The sequence below is a fragment of the Platichthys flesus genome, chromosome 15 (assembly GCF_949316205.1).
Source record: "Platichthys flesus chromosome 15, fPlaFle2.1, whole genome shotgun sequence".
NCBI classification, from domain to species: Eukaryota; Metazoa; Chordata; class Actinopteri; order Pleuronectiformes; family Pleuronectidae; genus Platichthys; species Platichthys flesus.
In genome coordinates, this window is record NC_084959.1 from 12426535 (window position 1) to 12454230 (window position 27696).

Below are 27696 nucleotides of genomic sequence, written 5' to 3' on the forward strand. Positions count from 1 at the left end.
AATTACTTATGTACAGGACTCCATTCTAGAGGGAGAACGTTTACTCCACTACATTTATCTGACAATTTATCCTACAATTTCAGCAGAGAGATGATCAGTTGATCGCAGTGATGGGATACAACCATTTTCATGTTTCTGTACTTTACTTAAGTAGATTTATTTTCAGGTACTTTTCCCTTTTACATAAATTAGAAAACATCTTTACTTCCTTTCAAACTGTATTGGTATTGCTATTATCATTATTATCATTATTATTATCTTAATTATCGTTAATTGTATTTTCTCCTTCATGACATGTTAACAATACTCAGCATTATATGTTCATTTATATTTGTAATACTGTGAGTGTTTTTCTCAAGTAGAAAAGAGTAGTACTGTAGTACTTACCCCACCACTGGTTAATTGACAAATTATATATTACAGAATATTTGTATAATATTTATAAGTAAGCTGTTAGAAATCTGTGGACCAGTCAGTAGTGAAATTAGGTTAATTTGACTTGAGTTGTGTTGTCGTGCTTGAGGTATTTTTGTAAGTGCTGGAGGTTTGAGTGTTTCTCCAGGTTTTTCCCTCAGTGTTAACTGGTTTCCCTGATAGCTTTAGAATTGAGTGTTGCACAGCACCTTTCGGGCCACAAGGGGGCAGACCACACTTACATGACACACTGGTGTCAAGCAGAAGTGATACAATGCTCTATTATTCTGTTCATTCTACGGTCGAATTAAAAAGCCTTCTGTTATTCCAGGGCACAATCCAACTTTTCCATTCATCCCGTTAGTATGTTGCTTAACTTTTACAACTAGGTCACTACATCTGCATTACATCAGTATCGACTTAAGGCCTCTAATGGCTGAATGATCCTGAAAGAGAATTTGAATTGGATGGTACAAAGGAAACATTGAAGACGTTATTTGGGCCACCAGCAAATCCATTAGAACTATTACAGATTTCATACTGTTCTGCAATGATTTACCTGGTTCCAACCCTAACCCTAACCCTAACCCTCTCTGTATGACTGCATTATAACTCATTTACATTCAGTTGCTGAGTCCAATGAAGGCACCTCGAGTATTTGTATGGAAGAGTAACAAAAAACAGACAGCAAATCACATCAAGCTAAATTTTAATGTTCTTTCACTTCTCTGTCAAGAAGTATTATGTACATTATAATATATTGCACTTGCACTCGAATAAACAATTAATGAATTGACTTTTTTCATTTTTATTGGATAATCTTTATCATTTTCTGAAAGGCCTCCTGAGATCGGGAGCCATGTGCGAGCTTATTGCACCTATCTGCTGTAAGAGGAGGTAGTCTTTCGAGAGGAGCGGGTTCCCTTTTTTGGTGAGGAAGGAGGGGAGAGAGAGGAGGGAGAGGAGGGAGAGGAGGCGGAGGCGGAGGAGGACTCGGGAGAAACTGAGCGCCGTCTGGTGGGGCTGCTGCTGGGTGAGCCACGGGGTGAGGAGTAGGGTGACAGGGCCTGGAGCATCCGGCCGCTCCGCTCCTGAATCACATGCTGCACAAAGACAGAGACAGACAATCTTCACTGGGTTGTTGTGCTGTGTGGTGAACTTCCTGACTGCACTGAAAACATGGATGAGGAAAACTTCCATATGTAATCTCACGTTAACATCTAAAGCTACAAGAAGCCTCTTTTTCTTATGATGTTTCTTAAATGTATCCACAAACGAAGGTGTAATCAGAGATGTTATTAACCCCACACAGTTTAAATTGTGCTGAATCCAAGAGTGAGTGTTTTCTCTCTAATATAGGGCCCAGTCTTGCTGCAGGGCTAGTGCATGTTGCAACATGGAGAATGAAGGGAGATGCCCATTACCCCTGTTGCCTATATTCTGTTAATAGCCACAGCTGCTCCTTCTTGACCTTTTTCTGTAGCATTTGAAAACTTTTAAACTTAAAATATAATTCCACATGTCTTTGTTGAGTCTACCAGTGTTGGGGAGCTGGTAAATCAGCTTTGTCTTTAATGGGAAAAGCTTTTTTCAATGGTCAAATTGTATGGAGTGATTGTTATACACTAAACCTGATGTTGAAGCTAGTGCACTTTAAAGCAATAGTTCATAGTTTTCTGGTAATGTGCTTTCTTCCTGCGTTATTTGATATCTGTAGCTGAAAGGAGCATGCAAGTTAGCTTATCTTAGCATAACTATAGGAAAAAGCGAGCGGTGGTCTGTTCCTCAGTAGCAATGTCAATTTACCAGAACCTGCAAAGCTCACTGATTAACTGAACACTTGGTTCTTTTCATCTATACCAAACCAGGACGTTTTACAGAGGAGTAATGTGTGGTATTGTTTCTTCACTGGTTCCCTTGTACGACTTTGAGAAGTTAATCAAGATCTAGGTCAATAATAATATAAATATTCCACTAAACAACAAACACAACCTAGAATGGATTTGTTATACGGATTCAGGGATTTTTCCCTAGATAAATGTGTGTCATCGTACCCAGGCTCCATCGGGTCCAAAGAGCTCCAGGAAGTTGCTAATGAATTCTCGTGACTTCTCCTCCCACTTGGTGATGAGGTCCTGGCTCTTCTCTTCCACTCTGTAGACAAAGTGTTTGGACTTCTCCTCCACTGTCCGCACCGTCTCTTTCATCTTGTCCACCTGGTTCTGGAGCCGGTATTTATTCTCCTGTCAGAGAAACACAGAGCAGCCGAACGTCAGCACGTTTCGAATTACTACTTTATTCTGTTTTCTGTCTCCAGTTTATTATATAAGACTCTTCCTCACGTTAATGAATCCAACATTTAGTTCTCGGGCTGTGTAGCCTCTTTGCAGGTTGCGTCGCACATAGATGTCGTAGTCTCGCACGATGCGAGTGATCAGATCAGATGTGGAGATGCCCTCGGTCCTCTGAGTGGCCACAAACATCCCTGGCAAGAAAAGAGAAGCAAGTTAAACACCTGTAGTCAATTCAAGTGAAACGAGAAGCAACAGAGCTAGAATTCATCACCATGGTAGAAAAAAAGGTATATCTTCACCTGCTTCCTTTATGTGCTTATACACATCCTCTGATCCAGCAGAGGTGTACGGGATGTCATCATGGGCCACAAAGTCAATCTGCGAGAGCAACGTGACACAAGTGTTCACAATGATTGAACAGCTCTGCCGCTGCCACTATGAGACATTTTAAAGGTTATATATAAGATACTCACAGCAACTACGTGTCACTATATAGCACTGGCATCTAACTTAGATTATACATAAATATAACACAGCCATTTTGCAAGGGTCTGCACAGTCATGATCATCGTGTGGAGACATGATATCGAGTTGTGTGTAGTACGCATATTCCAGAGTTATAGAATCCCATATGGTCTAGCGGTCAGGATTCCTGGTTTTCACCCAGGCTGCCCGGGTTCGACTCCCGGTATGGGAACTAACCATCAGTTTCAGGAGGTAAAGTGGGTTGTCCACCTAATTGCCTGTTTAGTAGTTGTTACTATGGACCCAAAATATTTACTACACAAATGAATGGATGGACTAACATGTAGGGTTGCCAGAAAAATGAACCCTTCAAAGAAGAACTACATAAAATCAAGGGTATGTATTACACTGACTTTTTAGTCTACTAGCAAAGAATAGGCTATATGCTCTATATGCTGTATACAGAAGCCAGTCACCAGGGGGCGATCAATGCTCTTTGGCTTAACTCCTGGGGAGACCATCGAGGCATCCATTTTTTTATGCCACATAAGGACAGGATGTTGGATGATTCACTAATTGGAGGATCTGTGGTTCGATCACTGGCTCCTCCAGTCCACCAAGTGTCCTTGAGCAAGACACTGAACCCCAAATTGAGAGCAGTGTGTGAATGTGTGACAGAGAAGCGCTGTATAAATGGGTTCCATTAAGACTAGAAAAATTATAGATATAAATATATACCCCTTTGTGGCATCAGCAGGGTGTTGCCTGCATATTATGTCATTTATGGCCAACAGCTACTTAGCATTGTTAGCTATAGACATTCGCTTCTATGTTATCGTTTAAAACCTCATGTATATATATAACCTTTAAAAAGCTGTGCTTCTAGAGACTTTGTGACCTTTGACCTTATGTTTCTTGAGGAACTCCGTGGTAAGGGTCCAGGGAGCGTCCTGCACCACCTCGTCAACATAACGGCAATGCCTCAGGGCGTCGTAGCGCTCCTCCTCCGTCATCACTGTGTAGCCCTTAAACTTGTGGGTGAGTTCGTCACTGCAGACTAGAGAAACAGACCATCACATGTGATGCCCAAGTTAAATTCAAGACCATTAAGATTCTGATCCTCTAAAAGCCATTTTATTTTAAGCGCTTCGTGAAATTGGCACATTTCATTGAAACAGAAGGTTAAACGGTTTACTCTACCAGTGTTGTTGCTGTACTTTCGTTGAGAGTGATTCGTTCTTTACCTCCGACTATCAAGTGAGTGTTGGGGAACACGTTTTTCGCCTGCATCAGCGCTCGAGCATGCCCCGAATGGAAGAGATCAAAGATTCCATCAGCGTAGACTCGCACCGGGCGATGAGCTTCAAGATATGAAACATGAAAACATGACTTTGAGTACCAGCATGACATTACGACACTCCACTGGAATTTAGTGTTTATTGATATGTCATTTTTAATCAATGGATATCTAATCATCCAGAAAGCTCTTCGCACAGTATTTCTTCCTACTACAGGCTGGTTTCCATTCAATTCCTTTCAGTTTTATTTGCATAGTGAACAACTTTGGACGCCATCAAGCACTTGATCAGAAGACAGTTACATGACATCAAGTAGCAATGGAAAAATTGGACTCAGTAGAGTAGAGCTTCTTCCTTGTCGTACTCTCATTGTAGAAATACAAAATAAAGCGATCTTTGTATTATTCCCTGGAAAATAACCCCAAAATCTTTTTTAAATGCCTTGCTATTTTGAATTGGTAAAAGAAATGGAAATCGCTCCAAAACTCGATTGCTCCTTGGGGTCCTGCCCGACACCTCGTCAACATTTTATGGAAAACGGTTTTGTAGTTTTTGTATAACCCTGCTAACTAACTAAGAAATCTCAATGAAAACACTAAATCCTGATTTTCATCTGAGTGTAACTAAATGTACACATTCACCAACCCCCCCTAAAAACACCCTATCTCATTATTTAAAGAAAATGAAAACAAATCCTGGATCTTCCCCCTGACGCAGAACCACGCACCAACATTATAGACCTTCCTCCCCATATTGCCACCATGCTTCATGGTGATCTAGTTTTTGTGTAATGCAGCTAACGATGAACAAACACTGATGAAAACAAAACCTCCTTGGCAGAAGTAACAAAAGCTTTTGAGAAGAATGACCTGGAGTTCCTCTTCGTGCTTGAGCTATGGTCAGCTTCTCATGGGGGATCTCTGATTCACAACCTGTGGACTTGGCAAAAACAGCCGGCTCCCGCAGAGCCTGAGCAGAGACACAGAAAACACACAGACATTTGTCTATGGATTATTTTTACTTGGATCCTGTTCAGAGTACAGAGATATTCCTACCTGTATTCACACCTAAGGGTATTTGTAAAGTTATCTATAATCTGCTTTTGAACTGAGTGAGGAAAGGCTGTTACTGGGAATCATGCTGCGGGAGAATCACACTGGCTTTAAAAAGATAAACGGAGTTATTGCGGAATTTATAATTCAAATAATGCAGTAATAACCATTAACAGTGACGTTATTGGTTGATTATGATTAAACATTAGCTGATGATTGTAAATGTTTAGGGTGGGACCTGACATTGTAAAATAATTATATCATCAACATGAACTAAACTGATTAAATCTGCAGAGGAGATTTGAGAAGTCGCCTGTTGGATGAATGGGCATTGTGAGTTGTCATGAACTTTGTGTTGTGTAGATACACATTTACACACCAGCTTTATCTGCTGTGTTGGAAGCTATACTTTGAACTTTGAACTTTCTCCTCAAACATTATTACAACTACTTCTTGTTTTAAACTATACTGTTATTCAGTTTAACCACTTGTTTATTTATTTTTAATAATCTAAGTTTAATTTAGTATGTTTCCATGCTTCCTATATATTTTCTCTTGCTACATTTTATTTAAGTTTTATTCCCTGTTTCTTGTATATTATATTATTCATTTTATTTATAACAATTTTGCTTTGTTTCCATGCTTCTAATATATTTGTCCTTAGCTGATTTAATTGAATCTTTTTTTGTCTCAATGCTTCTTAAATATTTTGTACTATCAATTTCATTTCTTTTTTTTTTGTTTCAATGCTTCTTCTATAATTTATTTACTTAATTTAATTTAATTTAAAGATGTTTTTCTTGGTTCTGCGAGGGACATACAGATTTCCCTCTTTACACCTCCGAGCCTTTAGTGAATGTTGTATGTTATGTTTCCTCAGTCAAGGCACAAATGTTACATATTCATATGCAGCTCATGCAGTAAAATTCTACCCTGTTCTTTTTTTAGAGCAATGCCAACTGAAACTATTTTTATCCCAGCAAACAACTGCTAAATATCATTTCAGAATGATCAGCAACATATTGCTATACAACACTGAACTGAGTCACTGCCACATCGTTCCACCCAGCTAATCAGTAATCTCTCCACTCCCTGGTCAAATAGTCATAGAGGAAATATTTCCCTCTGTAATATTCAAAGCCTGGGACAGTCATGTTTAAATAATGTGCAAAATCCAAACAACCAGAGTGTGTTTTACAGGACTGTTCATTCCCACATGATCCTTATTTGAAGTGTGAGAGTAAACAAAGTGGCCACGTTTCATATTGACAGAAGAGGACTCACCCCGCGAGGGCCTTGCCTCTGGTTCTGCTGGGCATGCTGTTGCTGGACGTTGTTTCCTCGACCTCGTCTCCTTCCTGCCATCCTGAGCGTTCTGCTGCCGTGTCCCTGCAGCGGCCTGTCGCTCCTTACAGCTGATTCAAGTTGTGTGCAGGGGGCTGCTTGTAAGTATATTTCCCATGGGCCGGCCTGCCTGTTACCTGATGACGGGAGAACATTCTGAGCAAAGTTCACAGCCTCTCTGGTGAAGGCGTTTGGAAATGGAGATTGCACTTGTTATCAATACTGAACTTTCGAGGATTGTCCCTTTCTTCATTTGGTATTGCTGACACTTGTTTATTTAAAGTCACACTTTTAGCAACTCTCCGTGGGACAGTCCAGGTGGGAGTTAAAGTAAAAATTCGTGTTTCTCACATTTCCTTCGAGACTGTTGATCTGTATGGAGTTAATAGCGTATGGCCCGGAGCTTTCACAATTTGCAGCCTTTGGAACCAAACACTGAAGCACAATGTGTCCCGACATTTCACTCAACCAACACAACTTACCCACAGTAATGCAGCTCGGGTACACTTTAAAATCAATAACTTGTCATAGCACACCACCTGCTACTTTATCATACACACTGTTTACTCTGTAGCACCAGCTGCAGTTTGACCCTGTTGTTTAAAGATCTACACACATGTACTGTCTAAGACAACCAAATCATATTATATAGTCTCAAATGCATATGAAGAAATGCTTTAATGATAATTTTCATTTGGATATATATGTTAAGTGAAGATTTTTTTTGTCGTATGAGCAAAAACAATCGTTTAAATGTTTCAAAAATTACTGTAGTGGATAAAAGTGAATGATATTCATGGTGCCCAGAGGATGAAGCTACTGACTCCCCCATCAACAACACTGTGAGGTTGTCATCTGGGGTTTTAATTATTTAATTATTAATAACTTAGGTAATGCCTTAACATTTAATTTATAGAGTCATAATCAGACCTCTTAAAATGACAGATTTTTTCATCAAGATTCATGAATCATTTCCTGAGAAATCAACAAAAAAAATAAAATAATGAATTTTTTTAATCCCCACATCAGCCATCTGATCTGGATCCGCACCAACATTTAATGGAATCTTCTCTGATCCATCTCACAAATCCTTCCATCCAATTTCATGATCATTTGTTTAGTAAAGGCGTTGTCTTGCCAATTAACAGGAAGACAAACACATCATCTTCTCAGTGCTGGTGAAAAGGTGGAATTTAAATTTGAAGAAGGGAGGGCTGTTCCCTCGCATAATCAATAACAACCACTATTATCAACCTCCATTATCAAAACATGCCAATATTTATGATGAACATAACAAAGTAGTGAAAATAGAGCCACTTGTCATCTGTGTATAAAACGATACAATCTTGGATATGTTTCTATTACAATAAATAACACATAGTAAGACTGAAATAAAATACAAAACTGAAAAGTTAAAACTCCTTCCCTGCTCTCCCAACAAAACTCAGACCACCTTCCCTCCCTCCACCCCTCCAACCCTCTTCCTGCTCCTCCTCCTCCGAAACCCCTCCCCCATTCGTGAGTCTTGTACAGTACTGATCACTGTCTAAATACAGCCTCAGTGAAACACATGGATGCTAGTTGTGTAGTTATGGGTGTGTTCATTGAGGTTTCTTCTCATACAACGTCGTAAAGGTTGTATAAACACAATGTCATCATTGTCCTGGAATGTGATGGTCCACAATTGCAGAATAAAAATAAAACATTTGTAAAGATAGAAAGAACTAATTTATTTTCATTTTATTTTATTTCAACCAAGGAGGTTATGTTTGTTTGTAAGAACTCTTACGCACAAACTATACAAATGATTCCTGTTACATTTTGTAAAGAGGTGGGACATAAATCAAAGAAGAACCTGTTTTGGTGGGACACAGATCAGGGCGTGGAGCTTTCTTAAGTTTCACAGATTTCACAGAAAATTATAAATGGAGCTTGGTGAGAAAAAAACACATCTGGCACATTTTGTGAACTGATACTTTGAGTTTGTGAAATTTGGTGCAGCTTGATGGAATGTAAAGGGACTGTTGGGTATGTGCTCTGCTGAGTGCTGTTCTAGTGACTTTTTACTTTAAACAGTAATCAAAAATAAAAGAAAGATTCGTTCCAGAATGAACTTGCAGGAAACACCGGGAGCCACTGGAGCATTCGGACCCTTTCTAGAAAATCTAACAGAAATGTCCTTCACGTGTTTCATTTTCGTTCTAACTCCTTCCAAGTGAATAAGCCTCAACGCACAAAGGCAAGGTTGCTTTTTATAGATTCAAATCAAGTTCAACAGAAACAGAAGAAACAGCCGCCCGACTGGTTTGAGGACACACGTAACAGTGACTTCACAGGAATTTGTTTTCACCTGCAAGCACAATGACCTGGGGCAAAGGGGTGGGGCTATCCCTGTGAGAGCATGCAGGTTGGCAGTATTTCTTTACAGTGCCTCCTCTCACTTCCTGATCCCTGCACAAATATGTGGAGGGACAAACACAGGACAACCTGTTGTCATTCTCTGGACCTGTGAAATATTACCCAGCAGCAAAGGTGAGACTGTGATGACTCTGAAGTGACTGTCTGTGTTTGTTGTCAGAACTGAAGGTGGCCGGTTGAACCATAGGGAGAGACTGTGCAGTGCTGTAAACATCAGGTGTCGACTGTAGCAGAAGAAGTCAGATCACAGCAGAGTGCAGCCGGGCAGCAAAGACTGGGAATGCTGATTTCAGTTTCACTTGTTGTCACCATGTCTTGGGTTGAGATTAATCAGAGCGGTTGTAGCCAGAATAATATTAACAATTGAGAATAGTTTTTCACCAGCTTAGTCAGGAGCACCTACTTATTACCCTGGGAGGTGAGTAGATAAGTGACTAACCTCTGTCAGGTGGGAAAGGCGTCTACAGCAAAGTTTTACAACTGTGTTGTCCTCCAAACATCGTGTGTATTTGTCATCTTTGCAGCCACGTGATTTTTCTTTTAATTACTTTAATTCATGTCTGACAGATTTTCCTGTAACGATCTGACTCTTATAACTCTTGTCTGTAGATTATTTGCCTGTCGCTGGTGTAAAGTATGTTTCTGTGGAAGTATCTGACCGGGCTCCTGCTGATAGCTGCTCAGATATGTGAAGGTAAGGCTCAAAACACAACACTCTTCTTCCTTGATGAATACTCACAGACACAAGTATAACATGTACTCCATACGCAGTCGCTTTCACAGTAAGTTTTACACAACAGCCGCTTCTGGGAAACAGTCTTTGAGGAAGTGTCATTTCTTTTGAAAACCATCATGTTATGAGCAAATGACCTGAGCTGTGGTTTAGAACCAGTCCTCTCAGCTGATGTATATGCAGCCATATGTCGATTTCATGTGTAACAGAGAGCAGCTGATTGCTTTTCTTCAATGTGGTAACACTGGCTGACCCAAAAAAAACATGACAGTGACTTTAGACTATGGGATAAATATTGTGTCATATTCCCAAACTGAAAAGGTTGTAATCTATTTTTGAAAAAACAAGATTTAAACGCTTTGCAGCCTTGCATAATGATTATGAATATAAGAGCAATTTAAACTGGAACCTTGCATGTTATGTTTTTCTACTCCATGAACAATGGTACTTCCGTGAGCGCAATCAGTACTGGATCAAAGCCAGTTCTAATGGTCCCATGTGCATTTGTTTCTTAAAAGGTCAAGGAAGGTAAAGTTAAAAATCTTCTATGACAATGATGTGCTGAAAATACTTTTACAGTTTAGTTTTCCTCTTTAAAAACTGCCCCTGCCTTCAAGATCCTGAGATTTTTTTCAGTTTTTCCGATCAGAGACGTGGGAAAACGCTGCCAAAAATCATACGATTCAAATTAGAATGAATGGGAATCTCTATAAAGTGCGCATTGTGAACTCAACTTTGAAATTACAGACACCAACAGGAGTGCACGTGTATGTCCACACATTTTCAGGATAAAGATTCCGATGTTTCAGAAATGTTTTTTCCAACGTATGTGCACAAGTTTTTAGATTAGCATTTACAAGGTTTCAAATCTGGAAAACATACTGATGCACTGCGACAACACTGGTAAATTGGAAACTTAAAATTGGACAGAAAGATCATCATTTATGAACAAGGAAAACTCAAATTCAGAGTAATACATTTTTCATCTTTTTTTTTAAATCAGATTATACATTTTTAAGGGTTTGTTCCAGTTTATGAAAAAGAGTTGATTCCGTATTATAAGTCAGATTCACTCATGAATCTGTTTTCCCAGTGGAACTTGTTTACTGTCTATCTTTCTATAGAGTTTTAACTAGAATTGCACTGAGGCACTCACTCTGAGTCATTTGGCAATGATGTCATCTATGGAGGCCGAAACTGTGGATGATGAAGTCATCAAATAGGTTACGCCACCTTGAGCAAAGCTTGTGAAATCAAAATGTTAATCTGTCTAATTTGTTCTTATTTCAAACTGTCTCTCTGTTTTTCTCTCCTCATCCCTCAGCCGCTCACAAATGTGACAAATTGATCAAACTCAATGTGGGCCACGCGTTCCTTGGCACCAGCGTCCAGGTGAAGTTGCGGCTGTTCACCAGGGAGAACACCACCTGCGGCACGCTCCTGTCCGACACCGACCTGTCGGCCCACCCCCAGTTCAACTTGTCCCGATCCACCACCTTCATCATTCACGGGTACCGGCCCACGGGGTCTGTCCCCCGGTGGCTGGACGACAGTGTGGAGCTGCTGCTGGCCAAGACAGACACCAACGCCATAGTGGTGGACTGGAACCACGGAGCCACCAACGTGAACTATTTCAAGGTGGCGGAGAACACGCGGGAGACAGCGGGCTACCTGACCGCGTTCATCGAAAGGATGCAGGTAGGAGATGGATCCGACGCTCTCTGTGATCTCATCACTCCGACTGCTGTGTGTAACACGATGTCACAATGACCTCCTCAGGACCACGGGGCCTCTCTGAGCTCCATCCACATGATCGGAGTCAGTCTCGGAGCTCATGTATCTGGTTTCGTAGGCGCCAAACTGAACGGCGCGATTGGAAGAATTACAGGTAAGAAAGGCTCATTTTGGATCCTGGATTCCGATCCCTTTCTTATGGAAGCCCATTTCCGCCACATTGATGAAGAAAAAATGTATTGTAATTATGAGATACAATTTGTTTTTTCTTCATCAATGTGGCGGAAATGAGCTTCCATACTTTCTCTATCTGATCCACTATAACTCCTAGCAATATAATTGTGGTACTTGGATTAGCTTTTACTCCCTGGTCAGCTGATAACACTGAGGCAAAATCCAGGCTGACTCAGATGTGGCAGAGTGTTAAAAAAGTCTAGTTGAGTTGTGAAGTTCCAGCAACATGCAGGTCATGTTTTAAATGGAGCAAAGAATCAGAAAAGAGATCAAATTGTGTAGTGTGTGAAAAACGGACAGATGATATATGATATAGACGTGATAGTATCAGAAAGTTGAGACCTTGAAACAGTTCCCACAACCAGCAAGAAACCTCTGGGAAAACCAAATGTTAAATAATGGTAAAATAGCAACGCTGCTTTGTCAGAAGATTAAAACACTTTAATTGGGGAAAGGACAAAAGGGACAGAAAGTGGAGCTGTCATACCTAAATCTATTACTGTGAAGTCAAAAGTTGAGTCATGTCTCCAGTTTCAAGGGGAAGTTTGAGGTTAAGCCTCTTGCTGACTGGAGGAAGCTGTGGATCAAACCACTGGCCGTCCAGTTAGTGGATGAGCCACTCTGCGTCTGACCCTCTCTACCCCCTGAGCCACAGCCTACCACACGCCCTCTCTGGCACCATTGACTTTTGTGTTCAGAAATAAAGTGAAATCTCTCCTGAGGTCTGCTGATGTGATATTTGCAGCTCTGGATCCGGCTGGGCCTGACTTCACTGGAACTGCACCAGAGCAGCGACTGGACCCCACAGATGCCCAGTTTGTGGACGTCCTGCACACAGACATCGATTGTAAGCTGAATTTCAGTCGATATATTCAAAACTATTTTGTATAACTTTTTTTTTCTACATCTGTAAAACACTTATTTCCATTTCCACAGCTCTGGGCTACAGGGAGCCTTTGGGTCACATTGATTTTTATCCAAACGGAGGAACAGACCAACCCGGCTGCCCAAAGACCATCTTCTCTGGTACGGCCCGTAAAATCATGAGCCTTGGGTTTCAAGGATTCAAACATTTTAATAATGTTTCCCGCTCCATGTTGCCTCTGTACAGGAGGTGCTTATTTCAAATGCGACCACCAGAGATCAATGTACCTCTTCCTCGCCTCGGTGAATCAGACGTGTCTCATCAGGGCGTACCCCTGCCCGTCCTACAGCGACTTCCTGGACGGAAGCTGCCTGAGCTGTGAGCAGTTCGGTGCGGCCGGATGTCCCATCTTTGGTTGGTACTCACATCATCTATGAGAAATGAAGAGCACACTTTGTTTCAGTTTTTTACTCTTGGAAATGGCTATGAAACAGTACAGGTAAAAATAAGAGCTACTGTTAATGTCATTCAGTGATGTGTTGTGTACATACTGATGTTTACTGTCTCACCAGTTTTACAGAAGCAGCAATGCACTTTTATCAGAACAAAATGTTTATTTACTAAATAAATATTGAAATACGAACACTCAGAACAAATTTACAAGTCTTGAGTGTGGAATGATTTGTACAGTTTGTTGAATATTGCACTATTGGGTATTTGAGGTAGATATTGATGAAATCCACAAGATATTTTCAGGTATTTTTGCAGAATTTGGGGCGTCCCACTACTTTACAAAATGTTTTATATTCTGCAATCAAATTCCCTAACAATGAGGACATTGTGTTTATACAACCATTATGAAAAATATTCATGACAACGTATGAGAAGTATCCTCTATGAGCACACCCAAAATTATACTCAGCAGATAATTTGTGTTAGGTGTGTCAATGTTTGTGTTGTTGAACAGAATTCTTTGTTTTCAGAGTGTTATTGTTGACCTGTCGCTGCTGTTTTGCTCTAACGCAGGCTACGACGTCACGCAGTGGAAAGACACCCTGGTGAGACTGAAACAAACCAAAGTGTTCTTCACAACAAATCCAAAGCTTCCATTCTGCAGTGAGTAACAGAACATTCATAATCACAATCATACTGGGGGGGGGGGGGGAACACAGGAGAATCATGTAATGCCAGTGTGTAAACTGAACAGACCATGACTTCTTTTCCAATCAAATTTTAGAGTACAATAGAATAGATAAATAATAATCTATAAAGCTCCAGTATGAACAATATTCTCTCTATAAATTGAAAATCAGTGCAGATTTCAGTTTGACTTATGTCATGTAGTATTTGGTTGAAAAAAGACAAGTAACTGTGATAACTGAACGAGGAGGAGAAAATAGCGAAATTGAAATTCATCCGACTCTGATGTATAATATTTATTTTTTCTGTTTTTTTTTAGCTACAGGCTACACAGTGGATGTGGTGATATGGAACACCGATATTCAGAGTAGATACATGACCATTAAACTTCATCATAATGGTACAGAAGCAGTGGCGATCGTTGACCAGTAAGCCCTCTCTTCGTTTATCATACAGTAAAGCACCAATAATACAATAATGCATAAACTATGACTTCTTTTGTCTGTGTATTACTGTTTACTCTCAGTATAATAGTGTGTGTGTGTGTGTGTGTTTTTCAGTAAATCCTCAAAGTTTGAGAAGTACACAGAGACCAAGTTGTTCGCCCAGTTTGACAAAGACATTGAGTCAGTGGACAAAATGTCCGTCAAGTTCTCCTCTGGGATCGGGCTCAAGCCCAAACATAAGCTTCGTGTTCTGCGAATCCGCCTCACACATGTGGAACTCAAGAAAACGTAAGCAACATATTAAAAAAAACTGTAATATCGTTAATAAATTGTATCTACTTGAGCCATAATTCCCTTCATCTTACTGTTGAAGAAATCTCTTGTGATCTGTGATCTCTATGTTACAGGGCTCTCTGTCGATATGACCTCCTCCTTGAGGAGAACACGGAGGTCACCTTCAGGCCGATTCCCTGCGAAGAATCCAACTTCTGAGGCACAATCAGACCTCAGACCAGATCATAAAACTTTACTGTTTGTCCTGAGAGGTTCAGCTGCCTTCCACAGGAAAACAAGAAGGACTGAGAAAAAAAATCACATGGACCCAGCAGCCAAATATTTACTGACAAAATAGAATGTGATAGATCAGTGTATATACTGTATATGTGTTTTTTAAGAGAAGATATATATGTTTATATGTGTGTTTGTCTGGGAAAAGGACTATATTTGACTTTCACAAAATAAATGTTCACACGTTGAAAGATTCATATCAAATGACCTGTGATGAAAAGTTCTGAGCCATTTTAAACATTTCACGATGCTACCAACGACGTATTTATTTGTTTAAATGAGAATTTTTAATAAACAAAAACTAAAATATTCAGTCCGTCTGGCCATTCAGCAGTCTCACAAAAAGTAAATAAAATGTTATATGTAATATGTGTATATAATATTTATACGTTTTATTTCTCAAAAAAGAGCGATGATGATTTTTTTTTTTAAATCAAACATAGAAAAATATTATTTATCAGATATGTGTACAACAGGATATTTAAACATGGTTCTTTCCGTCGAATCAGGATCTCATGTCTCTGATGTTGCTTTCGGTCATTTAGACATGTGCTTCTTCATACGCTGAATCTCCATCTGCAACAAAACATCACAAACCATCAGAGCACTTTCTACATACTAGTTCTCAGCTCAGAAAACACACATTCCTCTGATCCTTCATTTCTTCTTGTTTCACCTGTAAAGTCAAGCGGATCCTTTTCTCCTCATCCAGCTCGCTCATCAGCAGTTTGATTTCTTTGCTGGGAAACAAAATATTGTCACATTAGTTCAGCAAGAACATGATGATGGAAATAAAAGCAGAGTCAGTGATGCAAGGGGCGGGACAAGCGGGCCAGTCAACACAGATGTTGAACAGAGATTACAGTGACTGAGCCGTACTTGTGCTGACTCTTCATCTGCTCAAACTGGTCCCTCAGGTCCCTCAGCTCCGTCTGCAGCCCCCCCAGGCTCGGTGACGTGTGTGCAGCTGGACTTCTGCTCGGCCGGGGGTCGGACGAGAGGCCCTGGGGCAGCACAGCAGAGAGAACCTGTGGTAACAGAGAGGAGAAGGACGGGGTGGGCTCAGGCTTTGGTCCCGCTGCCTGTAGAGAATAACCTGACATTATTACCTGACAACAGAAATCTGAGATAATGATTAAAATGTTTGGAGCATGTTTTTCTCTTTACACTCACCGGCAGGGCAGAGCCATTGTGACTTGCTTCGTGACTGTTTCCTCTTAGCGTTGAAGCACCCGGCTCTTCACTCTGGTTTTCTTTTCTTTTCTCCTCCATTATGAGTGTTGCCTGTAAATTGAGTCTAGTTTGAGACATCTGATAAGTAAAATACATCTAAAGTGCTTTGTCTACTCTCAATATATAAAACAAATGTCCCAGAGTTTGGTGCTTCAAAAAGAAATTCTTAAAAATGGCCTTTAGGGCAGAATCAATTTATTCTAGTGTAGAGTCAAATTAATATTAAATACAGGGTGAGAATCCTCTGCTATGTGTGTGCGTCTGTGTCAGAGAGGCAGTTCCGAGAAGTTAAATTTACCTCAAGGACAGATGGGACACAAACAGATCAGACCACAAACTCTATGTATTTATGAGCTGAGCTACAATAGTATTCAAGTGAATAATGTGATTCTAACTATATTATTAAGAATGTATACTTCCCAGAGTCTGAAGCTCTGACTGTAACCTCTCATCTGCACCAGCTATCTGCTCGTTCAGCTTCTCCGCCGCTGACGCAATGGAGGCAAACTCCTCAGTGTCTTCGACAAACGGGGAGAATAAACATTAAAGAAAAACACACCTCTCGGGACTAAATTCAGACTCATCGTTATGGAATGCTTCGGCCCACTTCCCAAGAATGCAGTAGCATCCATTCTTTTCTAGCATGCAGCATTCAAGCATGGTAGCATTTCATTTCACATGAAGGTTGCAAAGGCTTACCAGGAATCAGGGCTGAGCTGTAGCTGCCCATGAGGAATACAAGGGTAGTGAAAGACAGAAAGACCTGCAGAGACTTTAAATCTACATCTACAGACAGAGGATAGCACAAATCAACAGTCAGCTCAGTTAGACCTTGTGTTACCTCTTGTGAAACTGAAAACTACTGAGAAATACTTTTTTCCTTTCATTACTTCTGCGCTTTTCAGGATATTTCAGATATTTCAGCCATCTCAGCTTGCGAAGCTTCTTTAGCGAGCTAAATCTGGGTGTTACAGTAGAGACAGCTGTTCCTGTCATGCCACAGCAGTAAAAGAAATGTGCAGCACATGCAGGAACTGATGCACAGTGACAGATCTGAACATCTTTAGTCATTAGTGAACATTCTGAACCATTTAGAATATTATTGCCTTAAGGTCGAGGATCTGGAGCAAACACTCACCTTGTTTTGCCAGTGTCACCAGTGAGATACAGCAGCATCTGTGGTAACTGGACACCGGCCATTGTAACCCAGTGTGGTGGTCAGCGCATGTTGTGATGAAGAGTGCCACTGTCACGTCTAAGTTTAGCTCAGGACAGAGTGGAGCTATACCGCCCCCCTCACAAATATCACCGGGGCAGTGAAGGGCAGCTGCAGACGCTTAAAGGGGCAAAGACAATGAAGTCACTTGTGTTTACACTTTGCAGAAAACAGGAAGGAGAGAAGGGGATGGTTTGCTTTTATTGTGTAAAGTTTCAATAGGCTTTCCTGAGCCTCAATAAACAGATTTCCCACATTAAGTCCAACTTACTCATCACATGGTATTCTGCCATGTTGCAAAATCATTTGGATATATGTTATTGGGTGGGGGCTTCAGGGTGGTTGGCTTGAGAAACTGCCCTGATAATGTCATCAGGTTTATCTAAGCCTGGGCTCAAGAATAAACAAAACAGCATTACTGACTGGAGAGGTAGGGTTTAAAATAAATGCATGCATTATGGGAAATGTAGACCCAAAATGTTTGGGATAAACTGGGAAAATTAGACTTTTAGGCTTGTGTGGTGTCATCCAAGTGTCCGCAAGCCAGGATATTCCTATTTGACTCTAATATCTTCAGTTGTTTTGGAATCAGATGTTATTCTGTTTACCCCTGAAGTGTTTTGTGGACTCAAACACTTCACCCATCCCTCCATCGGCATAGTGGTGAGTAGATAATGAGTGAATTTAGATTTTTGGGTGAACCATCCCTTTAAGACACAGGAATAACAATTTCTCTGAAATATTTTTGAAAAAGAGACCAAAAGATAAGAAAATGATGGTTGATTGTTTCAAATGTTGGAAAATCCATATGGAACAGAGACAATTTTGATTTAGATATATAGTGAATATATTCATAAAGTTCCAAGCTTTATTTGTTACAAAATAAATATCGACCTAAACATACATAATTTGATTAATAAAATCCAGATCTTTCCAGCACCACATTTCACCTGTTCATTCATCACTCCTCTAAAGTAGAATTGTTAAAAAGAAATTGAAACAAAAGTCCGTTATCCACCCCTTTAACCCTAGAAGACTAACGTAAAATTAGTTACGACCTCACTAGCGTCGGGTAAATTTTACCCAATATAATATACCCGATAAAAAAATACTTATCAAAATATATTAATGTACAACAATACATAGCAATTTGAAGTACTCTGCTTTTATTTCCCCCGATACATCTCATAAAATGAAAAAAGTATCATGGGAGGACCATATAAAAAGCCCCTAAAATTAGTGAACAATAAGGGGGTTGTCAAAACAAATTCCCTAAAATTGTTCATAATAGAGCTTGGAACTTGTTCTTCAGTCCAGCCGTTCCTGGGACATATCCGGTGAAGGCACAGTCTCCCTGCATCATTTCCAACTTATATCATATTAAAAATAAAATGTATACTAACACTAGCGTCGGGTGAAAATGACCTGAATACATGCCTATTGAAAAAACAGGGGTGGGAGCAGGGAAACTAGCCGACCTTCTATGACGCGAGTGAGCAGACTGAAGCTACCGAAGGACCCAGGCCACTCAGACAGCAACACAATGAAAATCCCATGACAACGCTCGCTTGGGTACAAAAACACCCGACGTTAGTGTTCTAGGGTTAATCCAATCAGTTTATGGTTTATCCCTTGGCCCATACTGCACCCTTCCACAATCTCTCAGTAAAATTAGTTTGCAGTCAGACAAACAGCATTTAAAACAAGGGGAGCATTACTAATGAACTGATTCTGCATCTGTTCAAAACTACATTCAAAATAAACACAACTCTGAAAAGAAGCTTGTTAAACCGATTTTTACTTCAGGTCTCAAACAATAAACTGGACATGTGATTATACAAGTTGAACAAGTAGTAGCCAGGTGTCGTTTGAAGGGTCACGATTTCTAAGAAACACCGATGAGTGATAAAATAAGACACCTCACGTGGTAAGTCTTTAAAAATGCAGAAGGTGAGTTGTTAAATTAAAAATATTATTGAATTGGACTCAAATGTTGCTGGATTGGAAAACAAACTGACGGGAAAATGCTAATACTGTGTAAAATAAAGACCGCGGAGATCACTAGCAGCAATTCCCAAATCCAAAAATACATCAGGAAAAAAAGCGAGACAGTAGCAATTAATATAATGCCATGTGTTACAAATCTTCTAAAACAAAGTACTGCAGTACTTCATAGATGCAACTGAAACACTAGAACCAGAGAACAAGTGTAAGCAACAACTCTTCATAATATACAGGCAGGTTGTGATTGTACTGAGAGAAGGGTTTGTGCAGTCCACCCAGCAGAAGAAATCTCAACCATATCCGTTTTCCAGTGTCAGGTCTGCAGACGGTGCTGGGAAACAGAAATAAACCACAGTTAAAACGTATGCAGACAACAACATTTCTTAAAGATCTGTAAATGACTGTCGTTATAAAATGTATAGAGAAGTTATACCGATATTTTCTTTAAATGTATGACAATTTCAGTTTTTTTATTATTATATAATCATGGTTTATTGAGTTACATAACCTTTTTACTTAGAAGAAATGACATCGCAGCAGGCAAAAATACCAATGCAGTCACTTCACTGATTTCTATTGCAGAGTTGAAAGGGTTAAATGACCTGATGATGGACGAAATGCTACAGTTTCTTACCAGATGTTGTCACCAGCGTTGTTGGTTGGGCCCTCTGTTGTACGGCACACGTTGCCGCATCACTCTCATGTTGCGGTATTTAGACATGATATTGTAACTTTTTCTAAACACGGGTCTCTGATTTAGGAAAGGACGTGGCACCAAGGACTCCTGATTAAAAAACAAGAAATTCACATATTAGGGACTTTTAAAGCATTATTCCACAGGAAGCATGAGCTCTCTGAAGAGGGGGTATACACACCATGAGTGGTCTTCTTACATTTCCGGACATTTCAGGACCTGGGTTCCTTGGACCACCAGTGAACTTTGGCCTCTGTAAAACAACAGTACATGCTGAGTACATGGGCAAATTAATGTAATATTTCTTAATTGCAGTGTTTGACTCAGTTTTAAACATTAAATGTAGGTGGTGTGATTTTACAGATGATTCTTCAGGGTTAAATCACAAAGAGCTCAACACAGTCCATTTAATCAATAGCCCCACTCACTTGAAAGGGTGGTGGTCCTGGCTTTCTGAAGGGCCTCCCAGATCGGTTGCTGTCCACCGTCACATTAAACGGCCTGAAAAACAACGCAGAGAACATCAGAAACAGGACACTCCAAGCAAAAATCTCACATTTAACAGATCAACGTTCTCTCAAATTGTTGTGTATTTTAAGAAATGTACCTGAACATCTTCCTTTCCACGTGTCCCCGTTTTTTCTCTTCAGGCGACGATCTGGAATTATTCATCCTTGAGAGTCGGCTGTCCGATGAGTCTTCTTCATCTGAGCTTTGTTCTAAAGAAGATAGGGAGATCAAAGAAAATCATTTATTAAAAAGCTTGTGGCTTAGAGGCATGTCAAATAAAAAACAACTGCACATTAGATGCTGGCCGTTTGATGACACAAAATAATATATTTACCACTATCTGACTCTGGGCTCTGATCTTTGGGAGGTGAGCCGTCCTTAGAGGAGCTCGGCCCCAGAGACCAGTGGGACAAAACAACAAGGTCTCGTTTCTCTATGGGAGAAGATCTGTGGAATGTGTTGCAGACAGTTAGGATCATCAGCGTTCCTATGCCAGCATCATGTACAAACAATTTAAATGTGTCCTGTATACATTCACATATTAGTCATGTTTCATGAAACAGACTGAAAATAGAAGATACAAATCAACCTGTTGATCTCTTAAAAGAAATGCAATATAAACCAGTAATGAACAGCACTATCAGGCAGATAAAAGATCATAAATCCATGCATTACACATGGGTACTTACAAAAAAATCATGGCATGTCCATGCTCTTCTATTTTTGTACCCTGAATCAATCTGAGCTCTCTTCCTTTACTTGGGGATTGTAAGAGCTGGAAAATCTTGGAGGCGACTTTAAGATAGTGGTCTACGTCACATCACCAAATCTTCTATCATCCCTCTCTCAGAGGCACAGCAGGACGATAGCCCTTGTTTTCACTGTCTCACCGACGTTCGGAAGGTTTTTTACACATCAGGTCATTCTCTGTTGTTCCTTTAGTCGCATTCAATCCATTGTCCAAACAGGGTCACATGTATGTCAGAGAGGCAATAGGAGGTTTGACTCTTGAAGATGTCTGTAGACATGACAAGTCCAGGCTGAGGATTATATACGTTTCTTCTCCATAGCTGTGCAGCAGCTTTAAGAGATGAGCCAGTCCAGGGTTCAAAGCTACTTATACGGGCTTTGCAGTGCTCTCAAGTGAGACGTCCATTTCTTCAGATCTCATACTCTCCTTAAAATGGTTGGCATCGGGCATGGCTATTTATGAAAAGGCAGGATTTTTACAAAGATCAGATTAATTCTGCAGTAAAACCAGTGAAAGGGGGTTGTGCAGTGCCCTCGTTTCCTCTTCTTCTAGTAGCTTTAAGTTACAGAAGAATTGACAGAGGACTTGTTTTGTCCGTAACATTGGAGGTCTTTACAGGTTGACAGGTGCGGGGGTAGAGTTTGGTTGCTGTGGGCTCTGATTGCATTAGCCTTGTAAAGCAGCTACTGAATATTGTGAGTTCCCTCAGGCTCATGATGAGGTGTTCATCATGATTGTTACATTTAGGTCAGACTTCAGATTGGACACAGTAGATGACAAACAGCCACAGCCCTGTTGGTCCAGCGCAAATGTTTTCACACCGATAAGAATAAACCAGGGGGTGTGGTAAGGCTGCGCAAAGCAGACTGATCTTCCATTTGTCCACACGTCGTATCAAGTTTGAGTTTTGGCTGAAACGAAGCTGCTCATCTAGTAGCTCAACGGTCGCTTGTTATGTCTCATGTTTTCATTACGAGGCTTCCAGGCGATTCTCTGGCTTAGACATTTTTACCATATTCTGATGAGGACTCCAGTATTTAAGACACTGAATGAAGTGCAAGTGGTAGTTTGTCTCCTCTTCATTCCGCTCAGTCTGACCAAAAATGATGTCCAGAGGGGTTTTGGCTTCAGATGGTGCAGAACTTGGTAGTTTATCGAGATGGGCTGATCCTTCTGGAGTTAATACTTCGGTTTGCTCACTGCAAGTATGTCATTTCCACTCCTGTGTCACACGCGAACTGGGTATTACATTGGGTCTATGGCCGGTTACGCATCTTATGAATGTGAGATAATACGAATTCTTGAATTAGTTGACTGATGCGTTCGAAAGGCCAAAAAAAATAAAACATTCTTTGACTTGGGTTTGAATGTTAAGTCTATAATTAACTTTAGAGCTTTATGAAGAGATTGTTATTGGTAATTTAATTGCATAGACAAAGAAGTGAGAATTTTCAATCTTTATCTTTTTGGTTACTTTTCGGGTATATTCTCAGTGAAAGTCAGACATATGTCCTCTAACTCTGACGATGGCTGGTGATGTCCAGCAACGAAAAATCCTCTTCACAGTTTAAGGACTTTAAACTGTCTCTGTGACCATCATCCATCTTGATAATGTGGTGATTAAACTGAGGGAGATCAGCTTTGTTTTTTTGAAATTCTTCAGAAATGCCTCTTGACTTTAAATCTTCTGTCCTGTCTGTTTTAGTTGGAGCCTTGTACGATCACCATTGGAAATCCAGTTGATGAATCTCTTTTTTTCCAAAGTCCAGGTAATGGTGACATTTTGCCAACAATGTAAAAAGGGAACAGTGTTTACATTTCTTTGGAGTTCTCGTGTCCTTATTTTGTGTACATGGATATTCTGCTTTACAATAGATGTTGTGACTTCAGTTTTGGATTTTGTTTTCTACCAGCGATGAATGGTCTTCACGACATGCTGAAGATCAACTTTCTTTAAGATAAAGATTGTTGAGAATCTGATGACTCCTCAACAGCACAGACCAACAAAGGTTTCCATGGACCTCATCACAGCAATTATACTTTTTGTCTGCTTTTAAAAACAGGCAGGGTTTTTGTCGACATGATGCTGTAACTTAGAAGTTTTTCTTGAGCCCGGGAGAATATTTGTGAAACACAGGCAGCCCGCAGACAGGGAGGCGTTAGAGAGCTTTTCATCAACTGAATCAGTGCTGCACATTTAGCCCATCACGACATCTCCATTTTCCACAGATGGCACCCCCTTCCCATTGAGACATTCTTTCTTCACCTCTTAATCATCATCATCATCAAGCCCCTGCGAATAGTGCTATAAGGGAGATACCGTACCTGTGTGTTTTCAGGGACCGGCGAGATTCCACCTGTTCTTTGTCTGTGTCCGAGTCTCTTGAAGACTTGCTGCCATTGCCATCTTCTCTGGGGGGTGAATGCTGTGGTGTTGGCCTCCTTGGTTCCACCTTTCTCAGGGGAACTGGACTTGACTGGAAACGTCTCTTTCTGGTAGCAAAAACAGAGCTGAAATTTCCCTGTGGGGTAAAGTCGCCCATGCGGGGCCTAGGATTCACAGATGGGGGGAGTCTGAGTCCCATAAGAGACTCTGCTTTGACTTGTCTGCCTCTACCTTGGTAACTTTTATCACCAAAAGGTTTACCAGTAAATGGCCTGGGAAAACTGAAAAACTGAGGTCGCTCTCTCCTGGGAGGTTTATGATTGCCATGATCTGGTGCAGCGTCTGCGGGGGGCATGCTATCATCAGATATCCTCCTCTTGCGGGGTCCAGGCCCCTGCCTTTCCTGAGGGTTCCTGTGGTAGGACGATGACTGTGGTGGACCTCCTTTCCATGAGGGGGGTCTGAAAGGGAGCTGGTGAGGGACATCTTGTGCTCTCTCTCTACTGTGGGATCTGCTGCCCTGCCTCTCCACTGGACCACGCTGCCGCCTGGAGTCTTGCTCAGATGACCACCTGCATATCCATCAAACAATACAGAAATGATTACAATGACAGATCCATTGTCATGTTAAGTGGGAGGTGGAAGTTTAAACTTGTATCTTAATGCAGCCCCTTCATAATGTCATGAAAGAATGAATCAGCTAGGAGAAGAAACTTTTCACAGAGTAATTACAGATGTAACACTCCTTTCAATGGCAGATGAAACCACATTTACATCAGACCCCCATTTATCCCCTCTAATAATTATGGGTTGGGGCAGAGTAGAGGTAATCATTATGACCACTGTGATTGGGAGGACTGGGCCAGCTTCAGGCCTCCTCCTTAATAATTTTACCCAGCTGGGATAGTTGCTTCACTCTTGTACCTCTCTGGACACGGGCCTCTCCCATGCATCTCTCTGGGGCTCCTCTGTGACCCAGAGGGCCTGTGCTCTCCATTGTGTGGATGAGAGAACGCCCCGGCCTCGTTCCAGCGCTTCATGCCATGACCTGAGTGCTCGTAGGGCCTTTCTCTGGGGTTGAAATTCCCACGAGGATCTCGACTCCGCTGCTCCTGATGGGAAAAACCTGGCTGCCTTTTGTGGCCCCTGAAAGACCCCTGAAAGGCTTGTGAGGAGCCTGGCCTCCTGTCAGCTGGGTGGTTACGGAAATGTCTCGGGGAAGGTGACCTGTGCCCTGAGGGTTGGCCATGGAAAGGTGGGCCCCTCTGACCTGGGGATCCTTGTGCTGGACTGCGAGAGGATGAAGGATGCTGACCATGAGGGGGTCGATTTGGCCTAGATGCCACAAAAGGCCTCCTCTGGCTATGCTGTGGTTCCATTTTGGGAGAGTATGATTGAAAGGAATCCTGATTCGGGGACCTCATGTTATTGAAACGTGGCTCCCTTTGCTCAGCCATCAGGGGGACTCTCCTGACAACTGGGGGTCGTCCTCTACCTCTGGAATCTTTCCAGTTAAAGGGGGTCTTTACTGTGTAACCTTGGGCATCTCTTCGATTTTTGGGGTTATAGTTCCCTTCATTCTGCCCCATTCCATGACCATCTCCGTATGGTCTAAGACACAAATAAAACAAAGATACATGGATTAAAACACATCATCCCATTCTAACGTATAATATTTTGCAACAACAATGGCCAAAGACTTGAACCGCTATCATTGACTGCAACAAAAGATTAACAATCATGAACGTTTAGCGTTTCCCCTAGGATGGAGCTATGGCGGCGAAAGTAAACCACACTGCTTCCCTACGCACCCGGCATCCACCCAAATAAAACCTTACATTTTCATTTACATGCACCTCCTTCAGGGAAAAATTGTCCATTGCATGTCTGAAGGTAGCTAGCACAACTTGACCCAGTCAAAATACATTACCTGGGCTTTATGCGTGGTGGTCCAAAATGTGGTCGGACCATTTTAGGAACTGTGTGATATATCTATGGACAAAACAAAAGAAGGTCATGGTGAGTTCGACAGCCTTAAAAAAAAAAAAAAAATATATATATATATATATATATATATATATATATATATATATATATATATATATATATATTACTCAATTTCTAAAGCTAGCTACAGTCTCGGACCTGTCCTGACTCCACTGTGGAAAAAAAGCACATTAGAGTCTGAAGTCTGAGTACAGCTGTTATTTAATAGCTAAGTTTAAAAAAAATAGTGAGTAAATCAAATGAGCGGAGTCAAATGCTTCAAAAGCAATGGTACAAATTTCTAGGGGTGTGACAATGCAAGGGCCAACCCACAGCAATGTTAACTATTGGTCCGTGATAAGAGAGAGTCACTCAGTCTTAATCTTATCAGTTTCTTTTCAGACAAAGCAAATACAGCAGTAACTGTATTACAGTTTCTTTTTTACATATTTCCCCTTTGATCTAGTAGCAAAACCACCAAACAGGGCTATCTTAAGTATTGCGTAATTCATAAATAAAAATTACTGTGATTACAAAACAAAAATATATATATATATATCATACAGACTTTATTTGAACATGTTAGTATTCAAATCAACCTGAAATTAATCGCTAAATTAACTAGATGTAATAAACAAAACAACAACCTTCGTCTATTTCCCATGGTATTATTAAAAATTTAGATTAAAAAGGGAATCTGTTCAATTTAATATCGCATATGAAATTTACCCAGATGATCAAATTACAGTAATGATCAAACTCGGTTAACAAAGTAACAACGCGTTCGGGATAGTGTTTCGGAGGTGGCCGCCGTGTCAGCTTCAGACCGGATCCTTCACTCATGCGGATCATCGAGACTCCATTTACGGTCAGAGCCACGGAAAGACAGCTAAGAAAACAACAACACATCCATTACGTTGAAAACGTATTTATTTGTCTCTCTTTGTGCGGACTCCATGTCCGAAACTGTAGCCGAGGAGGACATTTTACTACCGCACGGAGCCTCCATGTTTCCTCTTGGTTTATATTTAGAAACGCACCGTGGAGAGACGGGTCGAGTTAAACCTAGCCACCGTAACTCGTTGCTAGCATGGGTGTTTCTCTGGTTCGTGACGCTGCGCTCAGGTAAAAAATGCCACCGAGTCGTGTCCAACATGTTGTTAACAATTGGACAAATTAAAAAAAGACACACATGCTGGCTTCCTGTGTCAGTAAGTGTAATGCAGCCCTCGAGAAAACAACTTACCCGAGCGCAGCCGTCGATCAGATTGAAGCTACGTGCGACACAGCTGCAGCTCAGCCTCTTCCTCGGCGCATCGCACTCGTCTCTTAGAAGAGCATTTAACAGTCAGGCCGAGTCGCCACCTGCTGCCCCGGAGGGTGAACTACGTGTGTACTGCTAATATGTTTCAGCTGTTTGTTACACTTTGAAGGGATCGGTCATCCCAAACCTACCAATTCTTCTACTCACCAGTCACCAGTAATGCAGATGGAGAGATGGGTGAAGTGTTTGGGTCGAAAAACACTTTAGGAGTTTCAGCGGTACACAGCGTTGCAGCGAAATTCAATACAACTGAGTTAACGGGTGAACACAAAGGTAAAACATCAGAGTAAAAAACAACAACATTAAAGGCCTTTATACTGCCCCTGTAGTGTCCTCTGTGTGTCCGTAAGCCCGGAAATGTAAGACTCGAGGGGGGCTTGAAGACTGGAAAATGAACTTATTTTGAAACATTGTGCATTGACATGTCCATGTTTACACTGTGTTGTATGCGTTATTTGAGGTGCTGTTCGCATTTCTCAATTAATATGAGAAATAATTACCTCAAAGATGTTGTGTTTTCTCCCCTGCCCATTTGTATGGTGGTTAATTTTTTTTTTGTTCTAACTACGATTATGCATAAATTACTGG

General features: G+C 40.9%; 4 protein-coding genes and 1 non-coding gene across 7 annotated transcripts; 2 read left to right on the forward strand and 3 right to left on the reverse strand.

The window, feature by feature from the left end:
- Positions 1 to 1106: 1106 nt before the first annotated feature.
- LOC133969188 (choline-phosphate cytidylyltransferase B-like) lies at positions 1107 to 7028 on the reverse strand. The gene is made up of 8 exons (XM_062405492.1): positions 6808 to 7028; positions 5341 to 5440; positions 4418 to 4534; positions 4079 to 4230; positions 3008 to 3086; positions 2757 to 2899; positions 2469 to 2657; positions 1107 to 1517 (listed from the first exon to the last, which is right to left on the reverse strand). Exons 1-8 carry the CDS (start codon positions 6886 to 6888, stop codon positions 1293 to 1295), a joined length of 1086 nt encoding a protein of 361 aa, XP_062261476.1. The 5' UTR covers positions 6889 to 7028; the 3' UTR covers positions 1107 to 1292.
- On the forward strand, positions 3334 to 3405 carry trnae-uuc (transfer RNA glutamic acid (anticodon UUC)). The gene has a single exon. It is a non-coding gene; the product is annotated as a tRNA-Glu (tRNA).
- On the forward strand, positions 6764 to 15317 carry lipia (lipase, member Ia). 3 transcript variants are annotated; one of them, XM_062405489.1, is made up of 11 exons: positions 6764 to 6968; positions 9895 to 9979; positions 11343 to 11716; positions 11798 to 11906; positions 12732 to 12833; positions 12923 to 13012; positions 13098 to 13265; positions 13878 to 13967; positions 14311 to 14419; positions 14552 to 14725; positions 14845 to 15317. In XM_062405489.1, exons 2-11 carry the CDS (start codon positions 9922 to 9924, stop codon positions 14927 to 14929), a joined length of 1359 nt encoding a protein of 452 aa, XP_062261473.1. In that variant the 5' UTR covers positions 6764 to 6968; positions 9895 to 9921; the 3' UTR covers positions 14930 to 15317. The 3 variants fall into 3 exon arrangements, with proteins under 3 accessions (XP_062261473.1, XP_062261475.1, XP_062261474.1); XM_062405491.1 differs by lacking the exon at positions 6764 to 6968 and adding an exon at positions 7362 to 9399; XM_062405490.1 differs by lacking the exon at positions 6764 to 6968 and having other exon boundaries at positions 7362 to 9979.
- On the reverse strand, positions 15245 to 17746 carry si:dkey-71d15.2 (SH3 domain-containing kinase-binding protein 1). The gene is made up of 8 exons (XM_062406551.1): positions 17725 to 17746; positions 17376 to 17573; positions 16937 to 17023; positions 16657 to 16755; positions 16178 to 16287; positions 15884 to 16086; positions 15681 to 15744; positions 15245 to 15580 (listed from the first exon to the last, which is right to left on the reverse strand). The coding sequence occupies exons 1-8, from the start codon at positions 17744 to 17746 to the stop codon at positions 15542 to 15544; spliced, it is 822 nt and encodes a 273-aa protein (XP_062262535.1). The 3' UTR covers positions 15245 to 15541.
- A 1488-nt stretch (positions 17747 to 19234) lies between these two features.
- On the reverse strand, positions 19235 to 27116 carry si:ch211-114c12.2 (uncharacterized protein LOC336578 homolog). Its single transcript, XM_062405687.1, has 10 exons — positions 27031 to 27116; positions 25729 to 25790; positions 24723 to 25409; positions 23738 to 24370; positions 20996 to 21108; positions 20759 to 20870; positions 20580 to 20652; positions 20351 to 20404; positions 20092 to 20241; positions 19235 to 19788 (listed from the first exon to the last, which is right to left on the reverse strand). The coding sequence occupies exons 2-9, from the start codon at positions 25767 to 25769 to the stop codon at positions 20101 to 20103; spliced, it is 1854 nt and encodes a 617-aa protein (XP_062261671.1). The 5' UTR covers positions 25770 to 25790; positions 27031 to 27116; the 3' UTR covers positions 19235 to 19788; positions 20092 to 20100.
- Positions 27117 to 27696: the final 580 nt, after the last annotated feature.